Source organism: Seriola dumerili, unplaced genomic scaffold (genome assembly GCF_002260705.1).
Source record: "Seriola dumerili isolate Sdu_G_001 unplaced genomic scaffold, Sdu_1.0 BDQW01000278.1, whole genome shotgun sequence".
NCBI classification, from domain to species: domain Eukaryota; kingdom Metazoa; phylum Chordata; class Actinopteri; order Carangiformes; family Carangidae; genus Seriola; species Seriola dumerili.
This window is the reverse complement of record NW_019174533.1, coordinates 984,050-1,006,151: the sequence shown is the minus strand read 5'-3', so window position 1 is coordinate 1,006,151 and position 22,102 is coordinate 984,050. Positions and strand designations below refer to the sequence as shown.

The following is a 22,102-nucleotide window of genomic DNA, read 5'->3' as shown; positions in this document are numbered from 1 at the left end:
CATCATAGTATAGTGAGGTATAAAACATCATAGTATAGTGAGGTATAAAACATCATAGTATAGTGAGGTATAAAACATCATAGTATAGTGAGGTATAAAACATCATAGTATAGTGAGGTATAAAACATCATAGTATAGTAAGGCATAAAAAGTCATAGTATAGTGAGTTATAAAAAGTCATAAAAGCGTCAAAGTATAGTAAGGCATAAAATGTCATAGTATAGTAAGGTATAAAAAGTCACAAAAACGTTATAGTATAGTAAGGCATAAAAAGTCATGGTATAGTAAGGCATAAAAGTCATAAAAATGACAAAGTATAGTAAGACATAAAAAACGTTATAGTATAGTAAGGCATAAAAAGTCATAGTATAGTAAGGCATAAAAAGTCATAAAAACGACATAGTATAGTAAGGCATTAAAAGTCCTAAAAGTCGTAGTAGAGTAAGGCATAAAATTGGAAAAAAACGTCATAGTATAGTAAGGCATAAAACATCATAGTATAGTAAGGCGTATAAATGTCAAAAAAATGTCATACTATAGTTAAGCATAAAATTGTCAAAAAAACATCAGAGTATAGTATGCAGAAAAAGTCATAGTATAGTGAGGCATAAAAAGTCATAAAAATGTCATAGTATAGTAAGGCATAAAATGTCATAAAAACGTCATAGTAAAGTAAGGTATAAAAGGCAAAGTATAGGAAGGCATAAAAAGTCATAAAAAAGTCATACTATTGTAAGTCATAAAAAGTCATTAAAACGTCATAGTATAGTAAGGTATAAAAAGTCATAAAAACGACAAAGTATAGTGTTACAACCAGCTCGTTAGGGGAAAAGGAAGTAACAAAACCCAAGATGTTTAGGTTTAAATAACGTCATTTATTAACAAAAGTAAGCAGGTTAAACAAAAGAGAGGCAGCACAAGAAAAACAGAGCCAACCAATAACGCAATTAACACAAAAGAACACCAGCAGCTAACAAAGGAAAAACAAAACAACAAAACACCGGCTCTCTAACAGAGCTGCACTTAGCTTTAAGCTAGACAACAACCAAAAAAACAACCCTAGCTCTCACAGAGTTTCACTTGACTCTAAACAGTTATCCACAACCAAAACAAGCACTGGTACAAAGTGCGGTGGCGAGTCTGCGTACGGGCAACACAGATCGCCCCGAACAAACAAATGACAGCTCTTTTATACGGTGGGTGGAGACGAGAGGTGGGCCCAGCTGATCAGGAGAAATGGCTTGCAGCTGGAGCATCGAAGGTGCGGCGAAAAGGCGGAGCACTCCCAGGAAATCCCGGTGACGTCACGGGCACCCCCTCTCGTAGGGTCAGACGGCAACAACAGGCAGAACACAACACAACCACACACACAGGGAAAGAAAAAGGTCCCCAGAATATGGCCAAAGCCGTAACAATAGAATGGCATAAAAAGTCATAGTATAGTAAGGTATAAAAAGTCATAGTATAGGAAGGTATAAAAAGTCATAGTATAGGAAGGTATAAAAAGTCATAGTATAGGAAGGTATAAAAAGTCATAGTATAGGAAGGTATAAAAAGTCATAGTATAGGAAGGTATAAAAAGTCATAGTATAGGAAGGTATAAAAAGTCATAGTATAGGAAGGTATAAAAAGTCATAGTATAGGAAGGTATAAAAAGTCATAGTATAGGAAGGTATAAAAAGTCATAGTATAGGAAGGTATAAAAAGTCATAGTATAGGAAGGTATAAAAAGTCATAGTATAGGAAGGTATAAAAAGTCATAGTATAGGAAGGTATAAAAAGTCATAGTATAGGAAGGTATAAAAAGTCATAGTATAGGAAGGTATAAAAAGTCATAGTATAGGAAGGTATAAAAAGTCATAGTATAGGAAGGTATAAAAAGTCATAGTATAGGAAGGTATAAAAAGTCATAGTATAGGAAGGTATAAAAAGTCATAGTATAGGAAGGTATAAAAAGTCATAGTATAGGAAGGTATAAAAAGTCATAGTATAGGAAGGTATAAAAAGTCATAGTATAGGAAGGTATAAAAAGTCATAGTATAGGAAGGTATAAAAAGTCATAGTATAGGAAGGTATAAAAAGTCATAGTATAGGAAGGTATAAAAAGTCATAGTATAGGAAGGTATAAAAAGTCATAGTATAGGAAGGTATAAAAAGTCATAGTATAGGAAGGTATAAAAAGTCATAGTATAGGAAGGTATAAAAAGTCATAGTATAGGAAGGTATAAAAAGTCATAGTATAGGAAGGTATAAAAAGTCATAGTATAGGAAGGTATAAAAAGTCATAGTATAGGAAGGTATAAAAAGTCATAGTATAGGAAGGTATAAAAAGTCATAGTATAGGAAGGTATAAAAAGTCATAGTATAGGAAGGTATAAAAAGTCATAGTATAGGAAGGTATAAAAAGTCATAGTATAGGAAGGTATAAAAAGTCATAGTATAGGAAGGTATAAAAAGTCATAGTATAGGAAGGTATAAAAAGTCATAGTATAGGAAGGTATAAAAAGTCATAGTATAGGAAGGTATAAAAAGTCATAGTATAGGAAGGTATAAAAAGTCATAGTATAGGAAGGTATAAAAAGTCATAGTATAGGAAGGTATAAAAAGTCATAGTATAGGAAGGTATAAAAAGTCATAGTATAGGAAGGTATAAAAAGTCATAGTATAGGAAGGTATAAAAAGTCATAGTATAGGAAGGTATAAAAAGTCATAGTATAGGAAGGTATAAAAAGTCATAGTATAGGAAGGTATAAAAAGTCATAGTATAGGAAGGTATAAAAAGTCATAGTATAGGAAGGTATAAAAAGTCATAGTATAGGAAGGTATAAAAAGTCATAGTATAGGAAGGTATAAAAAGTCATAGTATAGGAAGGTATAAAAAGTCATAGTATAGGAAGGTATAAAAAGTCATAGTATAGGAAGGTATAAAAAGTCATAGTATAGGAAGGTATAAAAAGTCATAGTATAGGAAGGTATAAAAAGTCATAGTATAGGAAGGTATAAAAAGTCATAGTATAGGAAGGTATAAAAAGTCATAGTATAGGAAGGTATAAAAAGTCATAGTATAGGAAGGTATAAAAAGTCATAGTATAGGAAGGTATAAAAAGTCATAGTATAGGAAGGTATAAAAAGTCATAGTATAGGAAGGTATAAAAAGTCATAGTATAGGAAGGTATAAAAAGTCATAGTATAGGAAGGTATAAAAAGTCATAGTATAGGAAGGTATAAAAAGTCATAGTATAGGAAGGTATAAAAAGTCATAGTATAGGAAGGTATAAAAAGTCATAGTATAGGAAGGTATAAAAAGTCATAGTATAGGAAGGTATAAAAAGTCATAGTATAGGAAGGTATAAAAAGTCATAGTATAGGAAGGTATAAAAAGTCATAGTATAGGAAGGTATAAAAAGTCATAGTATAGGAAGGTATAAAAAGTCATAGTATAGGAAGGTATAAAAAGTCATAGTATAGGAAGGTATAAAAAGTCATAGTATAGGAAGGTATAAAAAGTCATAGTATAGGAAGGTATAAAAAGTCATAGTATAGGAAGGTATAAAAAGTCATAGTATAGGAAGGTATAAAAAGTCATAGTATAGGAAGGTATAAAAAGTCATAGTATAGGAAGGTATAAAAAGTCATAGTATAGGAAGGTATAAAAAGTCATAGTATAGGAAGGTATAAAAAGTCATAGTATAGGAAGGTATAAAAAGTCATAGTATAGGAAGGTATAAAAAGTCATAGTATAGGAAGGTATAAAAAGTCATAGTATAGGAAGGTATAAAAAGTCATAGTATAGGAAGGTATAAAAAGTCATAGTATAGGAAGGTATAAAAAGTCATAGTATAGGAAGGTATAAAAAGTCATAGTATAGGAAGGTATAAAAAGTCATAGTATAGGAAGGTATAAAAAGTCATAGTATAGGAAGGTATAAAAAGTCATAGTATAGGAAGGTATAAAAAGTCATAGTATAGGAAGGTATAAAAAGTCATAGTATAGGAAGGTATAAAAAGTCATAGTATAGGAAGGTATAAAAAGTCATAGTATAGGAAGGTATAAAAAGTCATAGTATAGGAAGGTATAAAAAGTCATAGTATAGGAAGGTATAAAAAGTCATAGTATAGGAAGGTATAAAAAGTCATAGTATAGGAAGGTATAAAAAGTCATAGTATAGGAAGGTATAAAAAGTCATAGTATAGGAAGGTATAAAAAGTCATAGTATAGGAAGGTATAAAAAGTCATAGTATAGGAAGGTATAAAAAGTCATAGTATAGGAAGGTATAAAAAGTCATAGTATAGGAAGGTATAAAAAGTCATAGTATAGGAAGGTATAAAAAGTCATAGTATAGGAAGGTATAAAAAGTCATAGTATAGGAAGGTATAAAAAGTCATAGTATAGGAAGGTATAAAAAGTCATAGTATAGGAAGGTATAAAAAGTCATAGTATAGGAAGGTATAAAAAGTCATAGTATAGGAAGGTATAAAAAGTCATAGTATAGGAAGGTATAAAAAGTCATAGTATAGGAAGGTATAAAAAGTCATAGTATAGGAAGGTATAAAAAGTCATAGTATAGGAAGGTATAAAAAGTCATAGTATAGGAAGGTATAAAAAGTCATAGTATAGGAAGGTATAAAAAGTCATAGTATAGGAAGGTATAAAAAGTCATAGTATAGGAAGGTATAAAAAGTCATAGTATAGGAAGGTATAAAAAGTCATAGTATAGGAAGGTATAAAAAGTCATAGTATAGGAAGGTATAAAAAGTCATAGTATAGGAAGGTATAAAAAGTCATAGTATAGGAAGGTATAAAAAGTCATAGTATAGGAAGGTATAAAAAGTCATAGTATAGGAAGGTATAAAAAGTCATAGTATAGGAAGGTATAAAAAGTCATAGTATAGGAAGGTATAAAAAGTCATAGTATAGTAAGGCATAAAAAGTCCTAAAAATGACACAGTATAGTAAGGCATAAAACGTCATAGTATAGTAAGGCATAAAAAGTCATAAAAACTTTACAGTATAGCAAGGCATAAAACGTCATAGTATAGTAAGGCATAAAAAGTCATAGTATAGTAAGGCATAAAAAGTCATAAAAACGACATAGTATAGTAAGGCATAAAAAGTCATAACAATAACATAGTATAGCAAGGCATAAAAAGCAATTTTATAGAAAGGCATAAAATGTCATAAAAATGTCATAGTATAGTAAGGCATAAAAAGTCACAAGAACGACGTAGTATAGTAAGGCATAAAAATGACATAGTATAGTAAGGCATAAAAAGTCCTAAAAACGACATAGTATAGTAAGGCATAAAACGTCATAGTATAGTAAGGCATAAAAAGTCACAAGAACGACGTAGTATAGTAAGGCATAAAAATGACATAGTATAGTAAGGCATAAAAAGTCCTAAAAACGACATAGTATAGTAAGGCATAAAACGTCATAGTATAGTAAGGCATAAAAAGTCATAAAAACGACATAGTATAGTAATGCATAAAAAGTCATAAAAACGTCATAGTATAGTAAGGCATAAAAAGTCACAAGAACGACGTAGTATAGTAAGGCATAAAAATGACATAGTATAGTAAGGCATAAAAAGTCCTAAAAACGACATAGTATAGTAAGGCATAAAAAGTCATAGTATAGTAAGGCATAAAAAGTCCTAAAAACGACATAGTATAGTAAGGCATAAAAAGTCATAGTATAGTAAGGCATAAAAAGTCCTAAAAACGACATAGTATAGTAAGGCATAAAAAGTCATAAAAACGACATAGTATAGTAATGCATAAAAAGTCATAAAAACGTCATAGTATAGTAAGGCATAAAAAGTCATTTTATAGAAAGGCATAAAAAGTCCTAAAAACATCACAGTATAGTAAGGCATTAAAAGTCACAAAAACGACATAGTACACTAAGTCATAAAAAGTCCTAAAAACGTCAGAGTATATTAAGGCATAAAAAGTCATCGTATAGTAAGGCATAAAAAGTCCTAAAAATGACACAGTATAGTAAGGCATAAAAAGTCATAGTATAGTAAGGCATAAAAAGTCATAAAAACATCATAGTATAGTACGGCATAAAAAGTCTAGTATAGTAAGGTATAAAAAGTCATAAAAACGACAAAGTATAGTAAGGCATAAGATTATCCAAAAAACGTCATAGTATAATAAAACATAAAATTGCAAAAAAAAAGTTGTAGTTTACTATGGCATAAACAGATCAAAAAACATCATAGTATAGTAAGGCATAAAATTGTAAAAAAAAAAAAACGTTGTAAAAAACGGCTAAAAACGTTGTAGTATAGTAAAGAATAAAATTGTCCAAAAACCATCATCTATAGTAAGGCATAAAATTGTCAAAAACGTCATAGTATAGTAAGGCATAAAATTGTCAAAAAAAATGTCATAGTATAGTAAGGCATAAATAATCTTAGTATAGTAAAGCATAAAAATTTCACAAAACATCATAGTATAGTAAGGAATGAAATGTTATAGTATAGTAAGGCATAAAATTGACAACAAAACGTCATCGTATAGTAAGGCATAAAATTGTCAAAAACATCATAGTATCGTAAGGCCTAACATTTTTAGAAAAATGTCATAGTATAGTAAGGCATAAAACTGTAAAAAAAAAAAATAGTATAGTAAGGCATAAAACATCATTGTATAGTAATGCATAAAATTGTCAACAAAACGTCATCGTATAGTAAGGCATAAAATTGTCAAAAAAAACATCATAGTATAGTAAGGCATAAAATTTTTTTAAAAATGTCATAGTATAGTAAGGCCTAACATTTTTAGAAAAATGTCATCGTATAGTAAGGCATAAAACATCTTAGTATAGTAAGGCATAAAAATTTCAAAAAACATCACAGTATAGTAAAGCATAAAACATCATAGTATAGTAAGGCATAAAATTGTCCACAAAATGGCATAGTATAGTAAGGCATAAAATTGTCCACAAAATGGCATAGTATAGTAAGGCATAAAATTGTCCACAAAATGGCATAGTATAGTAAGGCATAAAACATCTTAGTATAGGAAGGCATAAAAATTTCAAAAAACATCACAGTATAGTAAAGCATAAAACATCATAGTATAGTAAGGCATAAAATTGTCAAGACCTTCATAGTATACTTAGGTATAAAACAACTAAAAACATCATAGTATCGTAAGGCATAAAATTGTCAACAAAGCTTCATAGTAAAGTAAGGCATGAAATAATCAAAAAACGTCATAATAAAGTAAGGCATAAAATGTCAAAAAACGTCATATCGTAGTAAGGCATAAAAACATCATAGTTTAGTAAGACATGCAAGTGATAAAAAATGTCATATTATAGTAAAGCATAAAATGTCAAAAAACGTCATGGCATAGTAAGGCATAAAAAATATATTATAGTAAGACATACAAATGACAAAAAAATTACATATTATAGTTAGCCATAAAATGTCAACAAACATCATAGTACAGTTAGGCACGTCATAGTATACTAAGGCATAAAAACGATAAAAAATGTCAAAAAACATCATATATTAATGAGGCATAAAAATTTGAAAAAACATCATAGTGTGGTGAGGTATAAAAATATCTAAAAATGCCTTTGTATATTAAGCTATAAAAACAAAAAAAAAACCCATCATAGTTTAGTAAGGTATGAAAACAGTACAGGAAGGCATAAAAATGTCAAACTATAGCATAGTGTGTGTTAAATATTAAGTTACAACCTGGAGATGATTTACTTAGCTCAGCATTAAGACTGTAACTATATTTAAACAGCTTTGCCGAGTGGTAACAAAATCCCCTTTTGGCTCTGAAGCTCACCAGTGAACACTTTACATCTACTTGTTTAATCTGCCAACAAGCCAAAGTGTAAAAACGACAATTAGTGGTTTCACAGGGGTTTATGTCCTGGACTGTTTCTTGGCAGGGTGAACTGATGATCTGGAGTCTCACAGTTCAGGAACTATTCCTTATCAGTGTGATTAAAATAGAGTCGTGAACTCTGACCAAGAAGTCTGATTTTTAGATACGTTTCCAGTTTGCACAAAAAAATGTTGGTGTTCAGATGGTGAAATGACAAATCAATGTGACAGATCAAAGTGCTGTGAATGACAAGATGTGAAGTGTCTTGAGTCTCTGACTGACTGACCTTAATACGACTCATGGCTACACCGCAGTGGAAAAAACAGGCACCTACATGGATATAAGTTTATTTCTTTCGAGTAATGGATATATAAATTAAATGTAAAACAGTGACAAAGTGTGCACACTGCATTTGCACCCTCTCTCTAGCAGAATGAGGTGATGGAGGTGATTATTAGGGCATCAAACGGGTGCTAAAAGGAGGAGGGAGAGAATTTGTGTTTTCGCCATCACAGGCATATATAGGCCACCTGTCAGAAAAAAGGCTGAAAAATTTAGTGACCTAGAACACAAGTAAAATAAACCTTGCTAACAATAATACAGTGTTGTTAATTTAAATTGACAAAATCTATACTGACTGTGATTCTAATTTACCAGAGAAGCTTTTCAACATCTTACATGGATTCAAAAATCCAAACTATACAAGCTGCAGACTTGAGGCAGAATGTAATAAAAGCTTTCTCAGTGCATGTAGAGCTCACTTTTACCAAGCAAGCCTTGACTGCTGCAGTCATTAATGATGTATGAGATGCCAAAAACACACATATATCGTAGATGTGCGAGAGAATGACCTCAGTCTAACCTAAAAGTTAAATGTACAGAACTGCTGCAGCTACAGTAGAGTGCAGTCGAGAGTCTCATTTTGTTTCCTGTTGTCTGGTTTTGCTTTGCCTCTGATGAAGAATAATAAAGAATATCATAAAGAATCAGCATGTCCATGGACTGTCTTTTTGACCATTGCCACACACTATCAATCTCTGCCGCTTCATTCTGATTGGCTGACAGCCAGCGGCCACTGCCAAGAGTTTGACATGACCAAAGTGAAACTGCAGCAGCAGAGAAGGGGAAATGAGAAATTTGCAGTAAATTATAATGAAAAAAGGATTATTATTATTGTTATTATTTCTAAAAAACACTTAGGGAATCAAGGTAGGATTGATGAAGGCTTGATTGACCATAATGGAGAGTAAAAGCTTAGACATCAGGGTGAATCATGTGAAAATTCCCTCTGCATTTACTTTAAAAGCTTTCTCTAAGGGAAGACACATTTATCTTGTTGCATTTGTATTTTATTTTGTGAGTTAAGCTTTTGCTTTTTGCTTCTGAACTGCTTAGATCATTATCAGAACAAAAACATGTTAATATACACTTCAAGGCCAATCAGTGTTTTTAACTTCTGAGGAGGGTGTTTTGTGTTAGAAGAGTCAGCCTTACAATCAGGCTTTTGCTAAAGAGTTTGAATACGCTGACAGTGACATGTACATGTACAAAATTAAATCCTGGGGCCGGTTTCACTAAGATAGACTTTGACTGTGGCTTAGATATAACAAATAGTCAGACTTCAGATGGGCATCTGAATTCCTCTCTTGCACAAAGCAGTTTAATTCTTGATTATTTTAAGCCAGACTGTGTTACAATGAATTCTGGCTAAATTAAGACAGAAACATGACTCTGTATAATAATTTACATATGGATACCCTGTTTGCCAAAATGTCACGAGCTGGCCATGCTGTATGTGTGTGTCTTTGTTGATGTAATATTTCATATAAAAGTTTTGCTTAATTGAAACTAAGTATCTACTGATTAGCTCACTCTTACATAGCAGAAACGATAATTGCATCTCATACTGTTTATTGGTACAGTAAATGACCTTACTAGTGTAGTCTGAGCTTTAAAGTGTAACACCTGATCTTGTGTTCAGGAGATACTTGATGTCATTTCACTGTATCTCTACTAAGGTTAATGTCGGTTGCGCCTGTGTCTTTTAAAATCCTGCATCGTCCCAGTATTGGGTTTCATCAGGCCATCTCCATTAGCTCTGCTTTGGATCCCCTCCAGCAGATCTTTTTCAAAGAACGTCCCTGAGGTCAGGCCCCGCTGCGCCTCTTCCTCCTCAATTCATATGTTATCCTCCATCCAATAAAGCTGATGGTCTCCTCCGGAGATGTGTGGCTGCAGAATTGATTTTGAATGGTTGAAATAAGATAATATAATAAACACCGCTTATGATTTTTGCGAAAGGCAGATAATGTGACTTGGACTGTAAGGAGGAGGTTGAGAAGTTTCAGTCTTTCTTGTGAGGAGCTTCTGACTGACACAGCCAGTAAATACACATTCTGACGAAGGGTAAATCAGTGTTTAAATGACCCTTCACCTTACCTTACTTCATCTTCTTGCCTCCCTTCAATTCCTCTCCTGAACTTTCCTTGTTATTTACTTACTAATCCGCTCATTTCCTCTTTCTAACTGAGCTGCTGCTGTTGATGCAGTTTGGCTCGTTTCCACTGATGAAGGCACCACCCAGGGTCTGCATCTGTAATCACTCATTCAGTCCCCAGCTGTAGCCACTTAAACTTTTTTTTAAACAAATTGTCCTGATGATCACTGTTCATGTGACTCTGTGGTTTGTCAAGATGAATATTGTTTCTGAACGACATGATGCTGTTACATGTTCATTTTTTAAGTGTTTTTGGGCGGGGGCTCAACTGACCATTTAAGATGATTTTTCATACAGACATGACAATCTGTGATTTTACTTTAAAGGTATCTTGATCTATAACACTCATGGTGTTTATCACCTGCTTAACACATCAAATACACAACATTTGGATTTTATGGCTTAATCGATAAGCAAATAAACCCAGCCACTCAGAAACATCCCACTGGCATCACAGCGCCTCTACAGCATTGTTGGTTTCCAGTAGTTAAAGTTAAATTTGTCTAGTTAACTACTGAAACTACAAATAATTTTGGGCCATAAAAGGAAAGGAATTATTCTTTAATAATTTATTTTTTATTTTACCACTGCATCTCTTGTGTAACTGAACTCCCCTTGACCAGCCCTGCCCCCTTTTTTCTTTCATCGTGATCACTGTGACGACATGCATTTGTCAGTCAGTCAGCCACCACCGCACACTTGATCTTTGTGTAGTGCAGGTGCAAAAGCCAAGGACAGGTGCTTGAACTCTGTGCTCAAACAGCGACAACATCATGGATAAATGTCCTGAATCTCAGCCTGAGGAAGACTCACCATGATCATACAGTTATTGTTGACTAAACCACAGCTGACATTGCAGCACTTTCCCATGAATAGTATTTTTTTTTTTTGTTCATGTATGACCTGTGAACAAATGATTACTTTTTGCCATAAACTCAATTGAGATGCATTTTTTGCCAGCATGTGTCTTTTTAGTTTTGTTATGATTTCATATCACATGTGATTTGAACTGATGTACTTTTTCTAAGTAGCTGTAGTTAACCAAACTAGATCTCTCTCTTGGGTGGCTTTGCTGTAGTTCAGCTTCGCCAACACATGAATCAAGACAGCTGTTTCTTTGTATACACCATACTTTCTGTCTCAAAACAGGATTCATCAAGTGACACATGTTAAAAAGAAAAAGCAATAACCTCTTTCGCACACTGTCACCTCTCTTCCAGATTCCTCTTGGTCTTCTCTTGTCTCATACTCTCGGTGTTTGCCACCATCAAAGAGTTCAAGAATAGCTCAGAGAGTGCCTTGTACATTCTGGTGGGTATCATTTCATTTACTGTAACACTCTCCTGCATATACATTCATGTTCACAAGGTTAACCCCGCTGTTTTGCTTCGTTCCTCAGGAAATTGTGACCATCGTGGTGTTCGGAGTGGAGTACATTGTCAGGATATGGGCTGCCGGCTGCTGCTGTCGATACAGAGGATGGAGAGGGAGGCTGAAATTTGCCAGAAAGCCTTTTTGTGTCATAGGTGAGAAAACATGGCCGGCTGTCATTTCTGTCACCTTGTTTACTCAGAGCAACAAAACACAAGACACATTAACGTGTTTTTCCATTCCTTCCATTTTCACATGCTGGGAATATGTTAACCATCTTTGTTATGATTTCATGTGATTTTCAGCATTTTTTTTTTTTGCTTGAGGTTATGCTGGATACGAGGTGTAACCATAGAAACCTCACTGAAGATGTAACACTTCTAATACAAAGTACTCGGGGCAACCTTCAAATGAAAAGAAATATGATCCTCATTGTACACAGCGAACTGTTGGTAATTCAGTCTGACTCAATCAAGGATGTACTATCTCTGACTGTGTGTTGCTTCTCTCTCCAGACATCATGGTACTGATCGCCTCAGTGTCTGTACTGGCAGCAGGATCTCAGGGCAATGTTTTTGCCACCTCTGCCATCAGGAGTTTGAGATTCCTGCAGATCCTGCGCATGCTGCGTATGGACCGGCGTGGAGGCACCTGGAAGCTGCTCGGATCTGTAGTTTATGCCCACAGCAAGGTGATCCTCACATCATCTCCTTTGTTTCTTATTCTGTAGAGGTTCTCTAGGGGTTGACTGCTCCTTTACTGAAATGTGTGGCGTCTAAAACCACGGCTGATGTCCGCTTACATGCACTGGGAAGGTTTTTGATTAAAGGTCCCATATTTTACACTTCTCCTGTGTTTTGTTTGTAGTTTAAATATCCATAAGAAGATATATTTGTGGTTTCAAGTACCATAAACCATCTCAATGTAGTTTTACATCTCTGTAGCAACAACAGGTCGGTGAGCCAATCAGTATCTTCTGATACGCTGACTGATTGGTTAAGGTTACGGACAGTTACATGATCAAAACTAACCTTTCCTTACTTCCATACTGAGTTTCTTTTTAAAACCAGTTTTTAACCAGAAAACATGCGGAGGAGGCCAAAATACTCTTTCCAGGTCTGAGTAGATTCTGCGAACAGTGACATCAACCTCCATAAACACACTATAGCAGCCTGAATACTGCCACATCACCCAGGACATAGATTGGATTTTGAAAAGATCCCAGTGGAAATTATGTCTATATATGGGCATGCCAACAACAAAAAAAAACAACAAAAAACAAAATGTGTACATTTTCTGTGTGAATACATGTAAAATATATTAAAAGAAATTATGGTTCTTGCATTTTTGCTTCTTCAAGCTTGCATTATTTCATCACCTGTTACTTCCCTTAGCAGCGTCCTCTTTCCCTGGGATCATACTATCAAAGGTTAGATACATTTTGCCTTTGTCCACATGAAGAATTGAACTTGTTTGGCAACAATATGATCAGGTATAACAGGTACTGGTATTCAACTGTAATTCGGATATTCAGATATATCTTCAAATATGGTTTGCTAAGCTCTTTGTTTTCCACTGTGGCTCACTATTTTTAGCCGTGCCTCTGTCGCAGTGAGGAAACATATTTCTGACAGTTTTATTCTAATGAGCTTGGAAATAGAAATATTTGCTTGCACTAATAAGCTGTGGAAATTTTCCAGAGCTGTGTGTGTGCGTGTCTTTGTCCTTGTGCGTGATGCGGTGAGAAGGAGAGAGGACGTGTGTGTGTGTGTGTGTGTGTGTGTGTGTAGCATGTGTGGAGCTGAGGGAAATAAAGACGTTTATGAAAATACTTGGTTTGCCACAGAGGGAGCGTGACTCACACAGTCACATTCAATATTATTACAGAATTACAATTTTAATCAATTCACAGGGGTTACATCAGAACTCTGCGAGGCACTGCAGATGACACTTTATTACTTTCCATTCCCTGATGCTTATTGTGTTGGTTTTCTCTGTAGGAGCTCATCACAGCGTGGTACATTGGCTTCCTGTGCCTGATCCTGGCTTCCTTCCTGGTCTACTCTGTGGAGAAGGAGTTAAATGACGAGTTTGAGACCTACGCTGACGCTCTTTGGTGGGGACTGGTAAGACTAATGTCTACAGTAACCACTTTACAGTTTTTAGAAGTACTAAAAACCATTGCATTGTGGGATGTCACGATAATGATTTGTACCATCTTTTCGCTAGATCACTCTCACTACCATTGGCTATGGTGATAAGGTTCCTAAGACCTGGTATGGACGCTTGCTGGCAGCCACATTCAGCATGATCGGGGTGGCCTTCTTTGCACTTCCTGCTGTGAGTATCAGGGCTCATTAGAGTACATTTGAAGTGCTGATTTTCAAGAGCCTCATTTGTGTTTATTTTAGTCCCTATCCATCATGGTGCTGAGTGCTTATTGGTGCCGTGTCCCTGCTCTGCACCTCCCAGTGTCCAGTTCTATACTGGATTTCTGTAGATGTTGCTCTTTGTTCCATTTACCACCTCTTACGCTAACTGCTAGCTTTTCCTTTTGTTTATTTTTGTTTATTACAAACAAGGACATTTAACATGCCACATGCTACTTTATATTAATCCATAGCAAATTATGTTTTTAAAGCTGCACTAATCAGTATTTTTATGTTAACAATGGATCAAATCAAACTATGTTATATGAAATGTGTTGCTCATAGTGACAGATGATCTTCACTCTACAGTTCCCTTTAGTTTTATGAAGCATTGTAGCATCTTTCAGCTTATTGTTTTGGTTTTACTGGCCCACAACTATGCTGTTTCAGTTCAGTCTCACAGCTCTTATCCACCACATTTCCAGCCCACCAATTGACAAAATTAAACAACCAGCTGGCGGGAAATAGTGGTGTCTTTTGTAGGGAAAGAGACATTTCCACCAGGAGTTTCTGGAGACCAAAACAAAGCTAAAAGAACAGGTGATATTGGCTCTCACATTTGCCAAGTGAACAGAAACTTCCAAGTGGAAGTAAAGGAAGTTGATGCTGCTGTAGAGGCTGCTGCCTGAGAGAGAGTGAGGAGGTGAAGGAGTGGTCTTTTTTAGGTTCATCAGGTGCCACTGGTCGGACAGGAAGAGGTCATTGATTGATTTGGGAGCTTCCTCTAACGATTAATAAAGGGCAGGTTCACAGAAACATGCCACACAGCACATTACATTTTTTATAAAGGACGGGTGCTGAGTAAAGATATAGAACAAGAACAGGCAAACTTTTTGAGTTTTGAATCACAGCAGGGAAAGCACAGGTTGAACTAATAACATTAACGATCATGGCTCAGTTAAATTTAATTTTCTCAGTGAGCACCATTGTTAATGTTATCAATTACACCTGTACTTTTAATATCTGCTGTGACAAAAAAAAAAAATGTATTGGAAAAGGATGTGCAGAACTTTTTTACAGCTTAGTATATCAGCCACCTCATAATTTTCAGTCTTTTATGATCCTACTCTAGTCACTCAGAAAAGAAAGTACTCTAAATGAACCATTCTGTTACAGTACATCTGTCCTCTGTGGCGCTGTGTGCTAAAAGCTTCCTCTGAGTCCACAAAAATTCTGCTCTTCATCCATTTACATTCTTTCATCTTATGATGCTGTGACTCCAGTCCTTGATGTAATGTCCATTGCTGTTAAATGTTCGGCGTTTCAGCTGATATCTGAAGATGTCAGACTCAGCAGTAAGTTTTGAGTTAGCAGCTTAGACCTGTTTAGTCTATCACACACATAATAATAAAAAAAAAAACTGTGGATTGCTGTATCAGCTCTCAGCTAACAGGAAACAGTCACAATGTTTTGCCCCATTAACACCTGATGGCTTTGGAGGAAATCAGCATTCTGTCACATTTCTATTACCTGGAGGTTTTGCAGACATGTGAAAATCTGTGATATCGCCACTTCACTGGACATTTTTTCTTGGATGGGTTCACTGAACTTTACAAGGTGTAGCAGGAGACAGCTTGCTGTTGTTGCAATTCTAACTTCTGGCCAGTAGAGGTCAATAAAGGTCACTGATAATTTCATGCTGCTTACTCACTCTCACTCTGTGTAGGGCATCCTGGGTTCTGGCTTTGCCCTCAAAGTCCAGGAGCAACACAGGCAAAAACATTTTGAGAAGAGACGTAACCCTGCAGCAGGCCTCATCCAGGTATATGTGTAGGATAAACTGTATGATAACATCACCATGAGCCATTTTTTTCTTATAACAGATAATTTCTGTTTTGCTCTCCTGAGAAAAAAGATAAAGGGACTTTTGTATTTCTCCATCCAGGCTGCTTGGAGGTTTTATGCTACCAACCTTTCCCGTACAGATCTGCTGTGTACTTGGGATTTTTATGAGCAGACTGTAGCTATCCCAATGTACAGGTAAGTGATACAGCTGGCAGAATAATGCTGTACATTATTCAGCATTTCCAATAAATACAACTGTTTCCCCGTATCACATTCTGCCATGTTTCTTAAAACTGGGAATCCCAGGGGACAACTGAACCTCCAGAAAATCCTCCGCTCATTATATTCAAAACTCCTCTGTTGAATCGGATTGCTGCTGTCTGTTATGAAGAATCACACACTGATGTAGCTTTTCACTTTCTGCCTCAATAAGGGTAATTTTACAGCGGATGAGGCTGGAGTTTTGGCAGTGACACCAAAGCCCCTTTGAAATGCTTTTCAAAAGACAAACATTGCCAGTGGCTACTTTGTAAAATTAACCACTTATTTTGCGGTGCAGCTGTATGAATCAGCAAATATCGATGCAGATTTCTGACCTTATGTGTCTAGAAGTAGAAGTTTGCTGCTTGTCGGTTCCATTTGGAAACGACTTCATGTTCGGTTTCATTCCAGTCGTAATTTGAGGTGAAAGGGTGATGACCAGCACAACAGATAATTGCCAAACGAAATGGAATTAGCTTTAAAGTGCCCAACGGCAAATTTTAACCTTCTAACGATGAATTGGTGAAAAGGTCTCGAAAGAATGACAAAATGCTCTTCTGTCTTTTCTCAGGCTTATTCCACCCCTGAATCAGCTGGACCTGCTGAGGAATCTGAAGGGCAAGTCATTCAGGTATCAACGTGACAGTCAGCAAGCATGACCTCATGACAATATTGATATCAGGATGCTGATAATGTGTATAAGTGAGATGATAATAGTGATTAAACAGTGAAGCAAGAAAAAAAGAAAGAAAGAATTTGCCATCCATAAAGCTGCACTAATCAATATTATTACATTAACAAGGCTCGAACAACTTTGTGTAATGTGAAAGGTTTCAGTTGTAGTAACAACCGCAGAGAACGTTATCGCTCAACAAGCAGCAGGCAACCAATCAAAACACAACCTGCGACCATGACACTGGCAGACAACGTAATAATGAAGATCCAATTTAACTTCACGAGAATTGGTGATGAACCAAAACCAAAACAGACGCCATGTTGCCAGATATCTGACTCTTGTTAAGTGTTGGTCAAGAGGCCAAAAAACCTTAATTGCATAATTGATTTATGCAGCTTTAAAGTGACTTTAATCAATATTTTTCAACTCTGTAGGTTATAATGCAATCGAGAATCATCACCTGATTCTCAGTTTCCCCTCAGCTCCACAGAGCCTTACAGCTTCCTCCATCGTTTCCGTTTTCCGACACACACTCTCACAGCTCTCTTAGTACCACGTTTGAACGCAGCAGATGGCTGTTTATACATAAAGGTAATGATGAACATACACGACCTGTTCAGCACCAAACATCAGACAGACAAAGCTAGCTCCTGGCTGGTGAACACAGTGGACGCATTTACCTGCCAGGTATTTTGGAAACAAATGAGAGTGAATATTGGACTTGCATTCATCACATGGACACAAACTCAATTTCAAATGAATGCTTATGTTGCTCAGTATCTGCTGAATGTGCAAGTAGGCAACTGTTTGCTGAGAGATTCCACCATTTCAACATAAAAAGGTGTAATGCTCACAGCTTGTTTCCACTGCCCCCAAGTGGCCAAAATTTAAGTCTCTGCAGGTTTGTGACTCCAGTGACTTAATACTGTTTTCTCTCTCGCTTGAAAAGTGATCCTCAATGCTAATCCAGCTTAACCCTAAAAAACATGGAGCAGTGTCGATTATAAAATACAGTATAATACATGACTGATCTGCACTGTGTGTAACCGTGTGTGTCCTCTCTCCTCACAGGAAGGAGTCTCAGACAGAAACCTCTCCCAGGTCTGTAATGTGATTGGTTTTTATCTCTCTTCACCTCCCTTTGGCTTCTCTTCAATTCTGCTCTTAGCTGCTGCTAAGGCACTCTTCTTGGGGGAGTGTGTGTGTACCCTATATTTGTGCGTGAGCGCGTGTTTGTGTGTTGGCGGTTACTGTAAGTCCTGATGTGAGTCAGACATGGAAGTGGCTGCGTGTTAAGTGCCTCCTTCAAGAACGGTCATGCTGCATTTGCTCACATGGTGCTCAAAGATCAGCTCACTTTGGCCTCACTCCTGGCGGCTTTATTAAAGATTCACCAATAAGCTGGTCTTTGATAATCTATCTTTCAGCATCACCTCAGGAAAAAAGTTGATTTTGAACACTTTAAGAGCCTTGCTTGACTTATATCACACTGTTTTTGACAAAAGAAACAAGTGTAATTATTGACAATGTAGTAACACTTTATCATGACTTAGTCCTTTGTAAGCCATTTGCACATTTTGTGTTTAAGTATCATATGAATCAGCTGTAAATCAGCCATAAAATCATTAGAAAGATACACAAAGGCATTTAAATTCATTCCCTCACACAAACAGCAAAGACATTTAACTATTTATAAATGTTCATCTACAATATGATTGACACACAGGCTGCAAATGAATTATAAAATTTAGTTAGAATAAAGTGTTACCTGCATCACAGTATGGCACACACTGCTGTTTTTGTGACTGTATCCACTGCTATTTTATCTTTTTGTGTCTCCTCTACTGCCCACCACTCCAGTAATGAAAATGCACACAAAGACAGACTTTGCGGGTGCTGTCCGAGAACTATTAGGTATAGTTGCTGCACAGATACTAACAACTGCACTGCAAGTCTGTGTGTCCCCATCCATTCCTACCTCTGTTCCTCTTCAGAAGTACAGTAAAGGTAGAGGAAATCACAGAATAAGGACATTTTTAGATTATATGTCACTCTGTGAACGATAAAATCTGAGGGTAGCACAGCTCTGTCAATGATGTCTACATGAAAAGTTTTATGCTTAAAATAAACACAAGAGCTAATCTGCCCACATCTTTTACCTTTTCGTCAGAATAAAGGCGGATTTACATGTTTGTTTACCGTCCTGTCACAGTTGATTTATGGTTTCTGTTTAGTAATGTCTTTATGCAGTTGATTTGCTTGCTGCCTTTTTTTGCTTAATCAGCATTTATAAACTTCTGTTCAGCAGGCAAGGTGCATATCGCTGAGTACGTAGCAATGCGTTTCCTTTGATCGATTCCTGTGTATGAGGCGGAGCATACAGTATGATGGTGAATTATTTTGCATGATTTGTGTTCACTTTCTGCCTAAAGTGAGACCACAGCTCTTCCTTTTGAGACGTGCAGTATCATTTTGCTTCCCATGCATGCTTGCTCGTAGCTTCCTGCTTCTTGCCTGACCCACTGAATGCTCTACTATGTTCGTATGTGGACATGGCTCCTGCTGCTGTAGGACATTGCCCATTTTGCATTTCTGCTGAGGTAAGATTTACTATCACATCGGTGCTGAATTCTACTAATTCCCAAGATTACAATTAAAACAGCAAAACTGTAGGATTAAGACGTTTAGTTACAGATAGTTATTCACTTTCATTCAATGAAGCTGCAAAACAAAAGCAACAAAAAACAAAAAAATTACATTGGTTAAATATCCGTTCTCATTACTTGCTCTCTGTAGTCGGAAGGCCAGCCTGAAGGACAAGGTGTTTCCCAGTCCTTCCAAGGCTCCCATAGCCAAGGGGAAGGTCCAGTCTCCGGGGCCAGAGGAGGGGGCTGAAGCAAGTCCCAGCAAGGTCACCAAGAGCTGGAGCTTCAATGAGAAGAACAGAGGGCCGAAGCATGCCTTCAGAGCCCGCGGCACCACTTCACGCCAAAACTCAGAGGGTGAGGGAACTCCACACAGTACAGAGCAACATCTGAGCACATTAATAAACAGCCAACTGTTGATAGTAAAATAAATTATTCGCTCTCTAACTGTGTTCAAGGTGGAACGTGTCTGACACAGTATTTAAACCATAACGAAACAATAAACGGCAGAGAAACTCAAACTACTACTTAAGTAGATTTAAGATCCCTGTATGGTATATGAGAAGCTATATGAAGCTACAGCCAAGAGTTCTCTTAGCTTAGCATAGAGATTGGAAGCAGGGGTAAACAGCTAGCCTGAGTTTGTTGTTTTTACATTGGACAGAGGCAGGTTAGCTGTTTCTTCATGCTTCTAGTCTGCTTCTAGTTATGTTAAGCTAAGCTAACCAGATGCTTGTTATATTAAGCTAAGCTAACCAGACGCTAGTTATGTTAAGATAAGATAACCATATGCTAATTATGTTAAAATAAGATAATCAGATGCTAGTTATGTTAATTTAAGATAACCAGATGCTAGTTGTGTTAATCTAAGATAACTAGATGTTACTTAGGCTAAAATAAGATAGCCAGGCACTTATTATGTTAAGATAAGCTAACCAGATGGCAGTTATATTAATCTAAGCTAACCAGATGTTAGTTAGGCTAAAATAAGATAGCCAGATGCTTATTATATTAAGCTAGGCTAACCAGATGCTGGCTCCAGCCACACATTTAGTGTACAGACATGGGAGTGGTATGTTACTCTCAGGAAGAGTGCAAAAGTCAGTTTTTCAATTGTTATGAAATTCAAGGCTTGTTCATAATGTTTCATAATAGAATAGCAACAAAATTGAGTTGCTGTTTCATTGTTAGTTTTCCTGTGGTCAGAGGGAAAATCTGTGTCAATGTATATCAGAGCTAACCAGCAACAAGCCTTTATAATAGGTTAATAATAGTCAAACATCTTGGCACAAACAGCTTCTCAATGCTGTTTTCCAAAGATCTACATCTCATTAATGAGACTGTATACAGTACAGTAGTTTATGTGACTAATGTTAAATTGTTAAAAGTGGATCTTTCTATAATTCCATGAACTTAGTTGATGTGGAAGAATACACACTAGAGCTCTGTGTAGCATCTGTGCCAGCTCAACACTCATCATCTGTGAAGGAGGGTGTTGATGGCCTTTAATTAATTGCAGTCAAGCTTCTTAAAGATGCAGTAACTGGGCAGACTGTGCAGGTAAAGTTGCTATATAGTTTCTCCTGCATGAGTTCAAACACATGAGGAAGAAACTGAGATTTTTGTCGACACACCAAAGCCAACATTTCAACTTTATGCTGGGGAGACAGAGGACTGTTTGGTTTGGACGTTAGTATCCAGCTATCATTTATTTGCTGGACAGCCCAACTGCATCCATATGTCATCCAGGCCACTGTATCACTATCAACAAATATATTTCTCTCCTTCACCCTTTCTTTGCCTTTTTGTTAAGCAGTTTAAGCCAATTCTCATTAGTTGTTTTTCTTCTTCCGCTTCATGGCATGTTAAAGTGCTGATTGAAATGCAGGACGAAGACTTTGGACTGAAGAGTTCTCCAGGTTAGACAAGTCATCACGACATGTCTTCAATATAGACTGTAAGATACTCTGTAATGTTTAGAAGTATAGTTCTCCATATATGTTACTTAAAGCTTTATAGTATATGTAGCTGTTAGCGTAAATGTCAGAGAAGAGAGACCAGCCTTTTCAAACATGAACTAGAAACCATTCAGTGGACTCCACAAGTTCCCATGTTTGGAATTGATTTGTCTGCCATTGTCATCCTGCTAGAATCCATAACAAATCTTTTTCCATGTCTCTCCTCTCTCTCTTTTTGCAGCAATTGAAGGTTTAATAAGTAAGACATTGGGATATTTTGTTGGTTGTTGGGGAAATAATCAAAAGACAAGTTAGCTTCACCAGTCTGAGAAACCTGCATGCTGAAATCTGCTGAGATTTGTTCACTTGACATGAACCCTTTTTGGATTTTTCTGATATGAGTCCCCCCCCCCCCCCCCCCCCCCCCCCCCCCCCTCCCCGTGATGACTGAAGGCTCTGAAGCATGAGAATAGCCGAGAACAAGCATGTAATGATTCAAGTATCCATTAGGATTGTAAGAACGCCATACAAATGATTATACATGTTTGATTACATTAGCCGTACTGTAGAAGGTAATCCTGGGTTCAAGTCAAGTGAGCTGAAGATAATCCAAAAATTGACA

General features: G+C 36.2%; 1 protein-coding gene across 1 annotated transcript in view; it reads left to right on the top strand.

The window, feature by feature from the left end:
• Positions 1-22,102, top strand: part of LOC111230685 (potassium voltage-gated channel subfamily KQT member 2-like) — a 37,901-nt gene that overhangs the window by 11,342 nt on the left and 4,457 nt on the right. Inside the window, exons 2-12 of the mRNA XM_022757499.1 lie at positions 11,576-11,666; positions 11,755-11,881; positions 12,242-12,417; positions 13,727-13,852; positions 13,956-14,066; positions 15,822-15,917; positions 16,041-16,135; positions 16,773-16,832; positions 17,949-17,978; positions 18,738-18,791; positions 19,674-19,879. Coding sequence (XP_022613220.1) covers positions 11,576-11,666; positions 11,755-11,881; positions 12,242-12,417; positions 13,727-13,852; positions 13,956-14,066; positions 15,822-15,917; positions 16,041-16,135; positions 16,773-16,832; positions 17,949-17,978; positions 18,738-18,791; positions 19,674-19,879 — 1,172 coding nt within the window. The remainder of the gene's footprint in view (positions 1-11,575; positions 11,667-11,754; positions 11,882-12,241; positions 12,418-13,726; positions 13,853-13,955; positions 14,067-15,821; positions 15,918-16,040; positions 16,136-16,772; positions 16,833-17,948; positions 17,979-18,737; positions 18,792-19,673; positions 19,880-22,102) is intronic.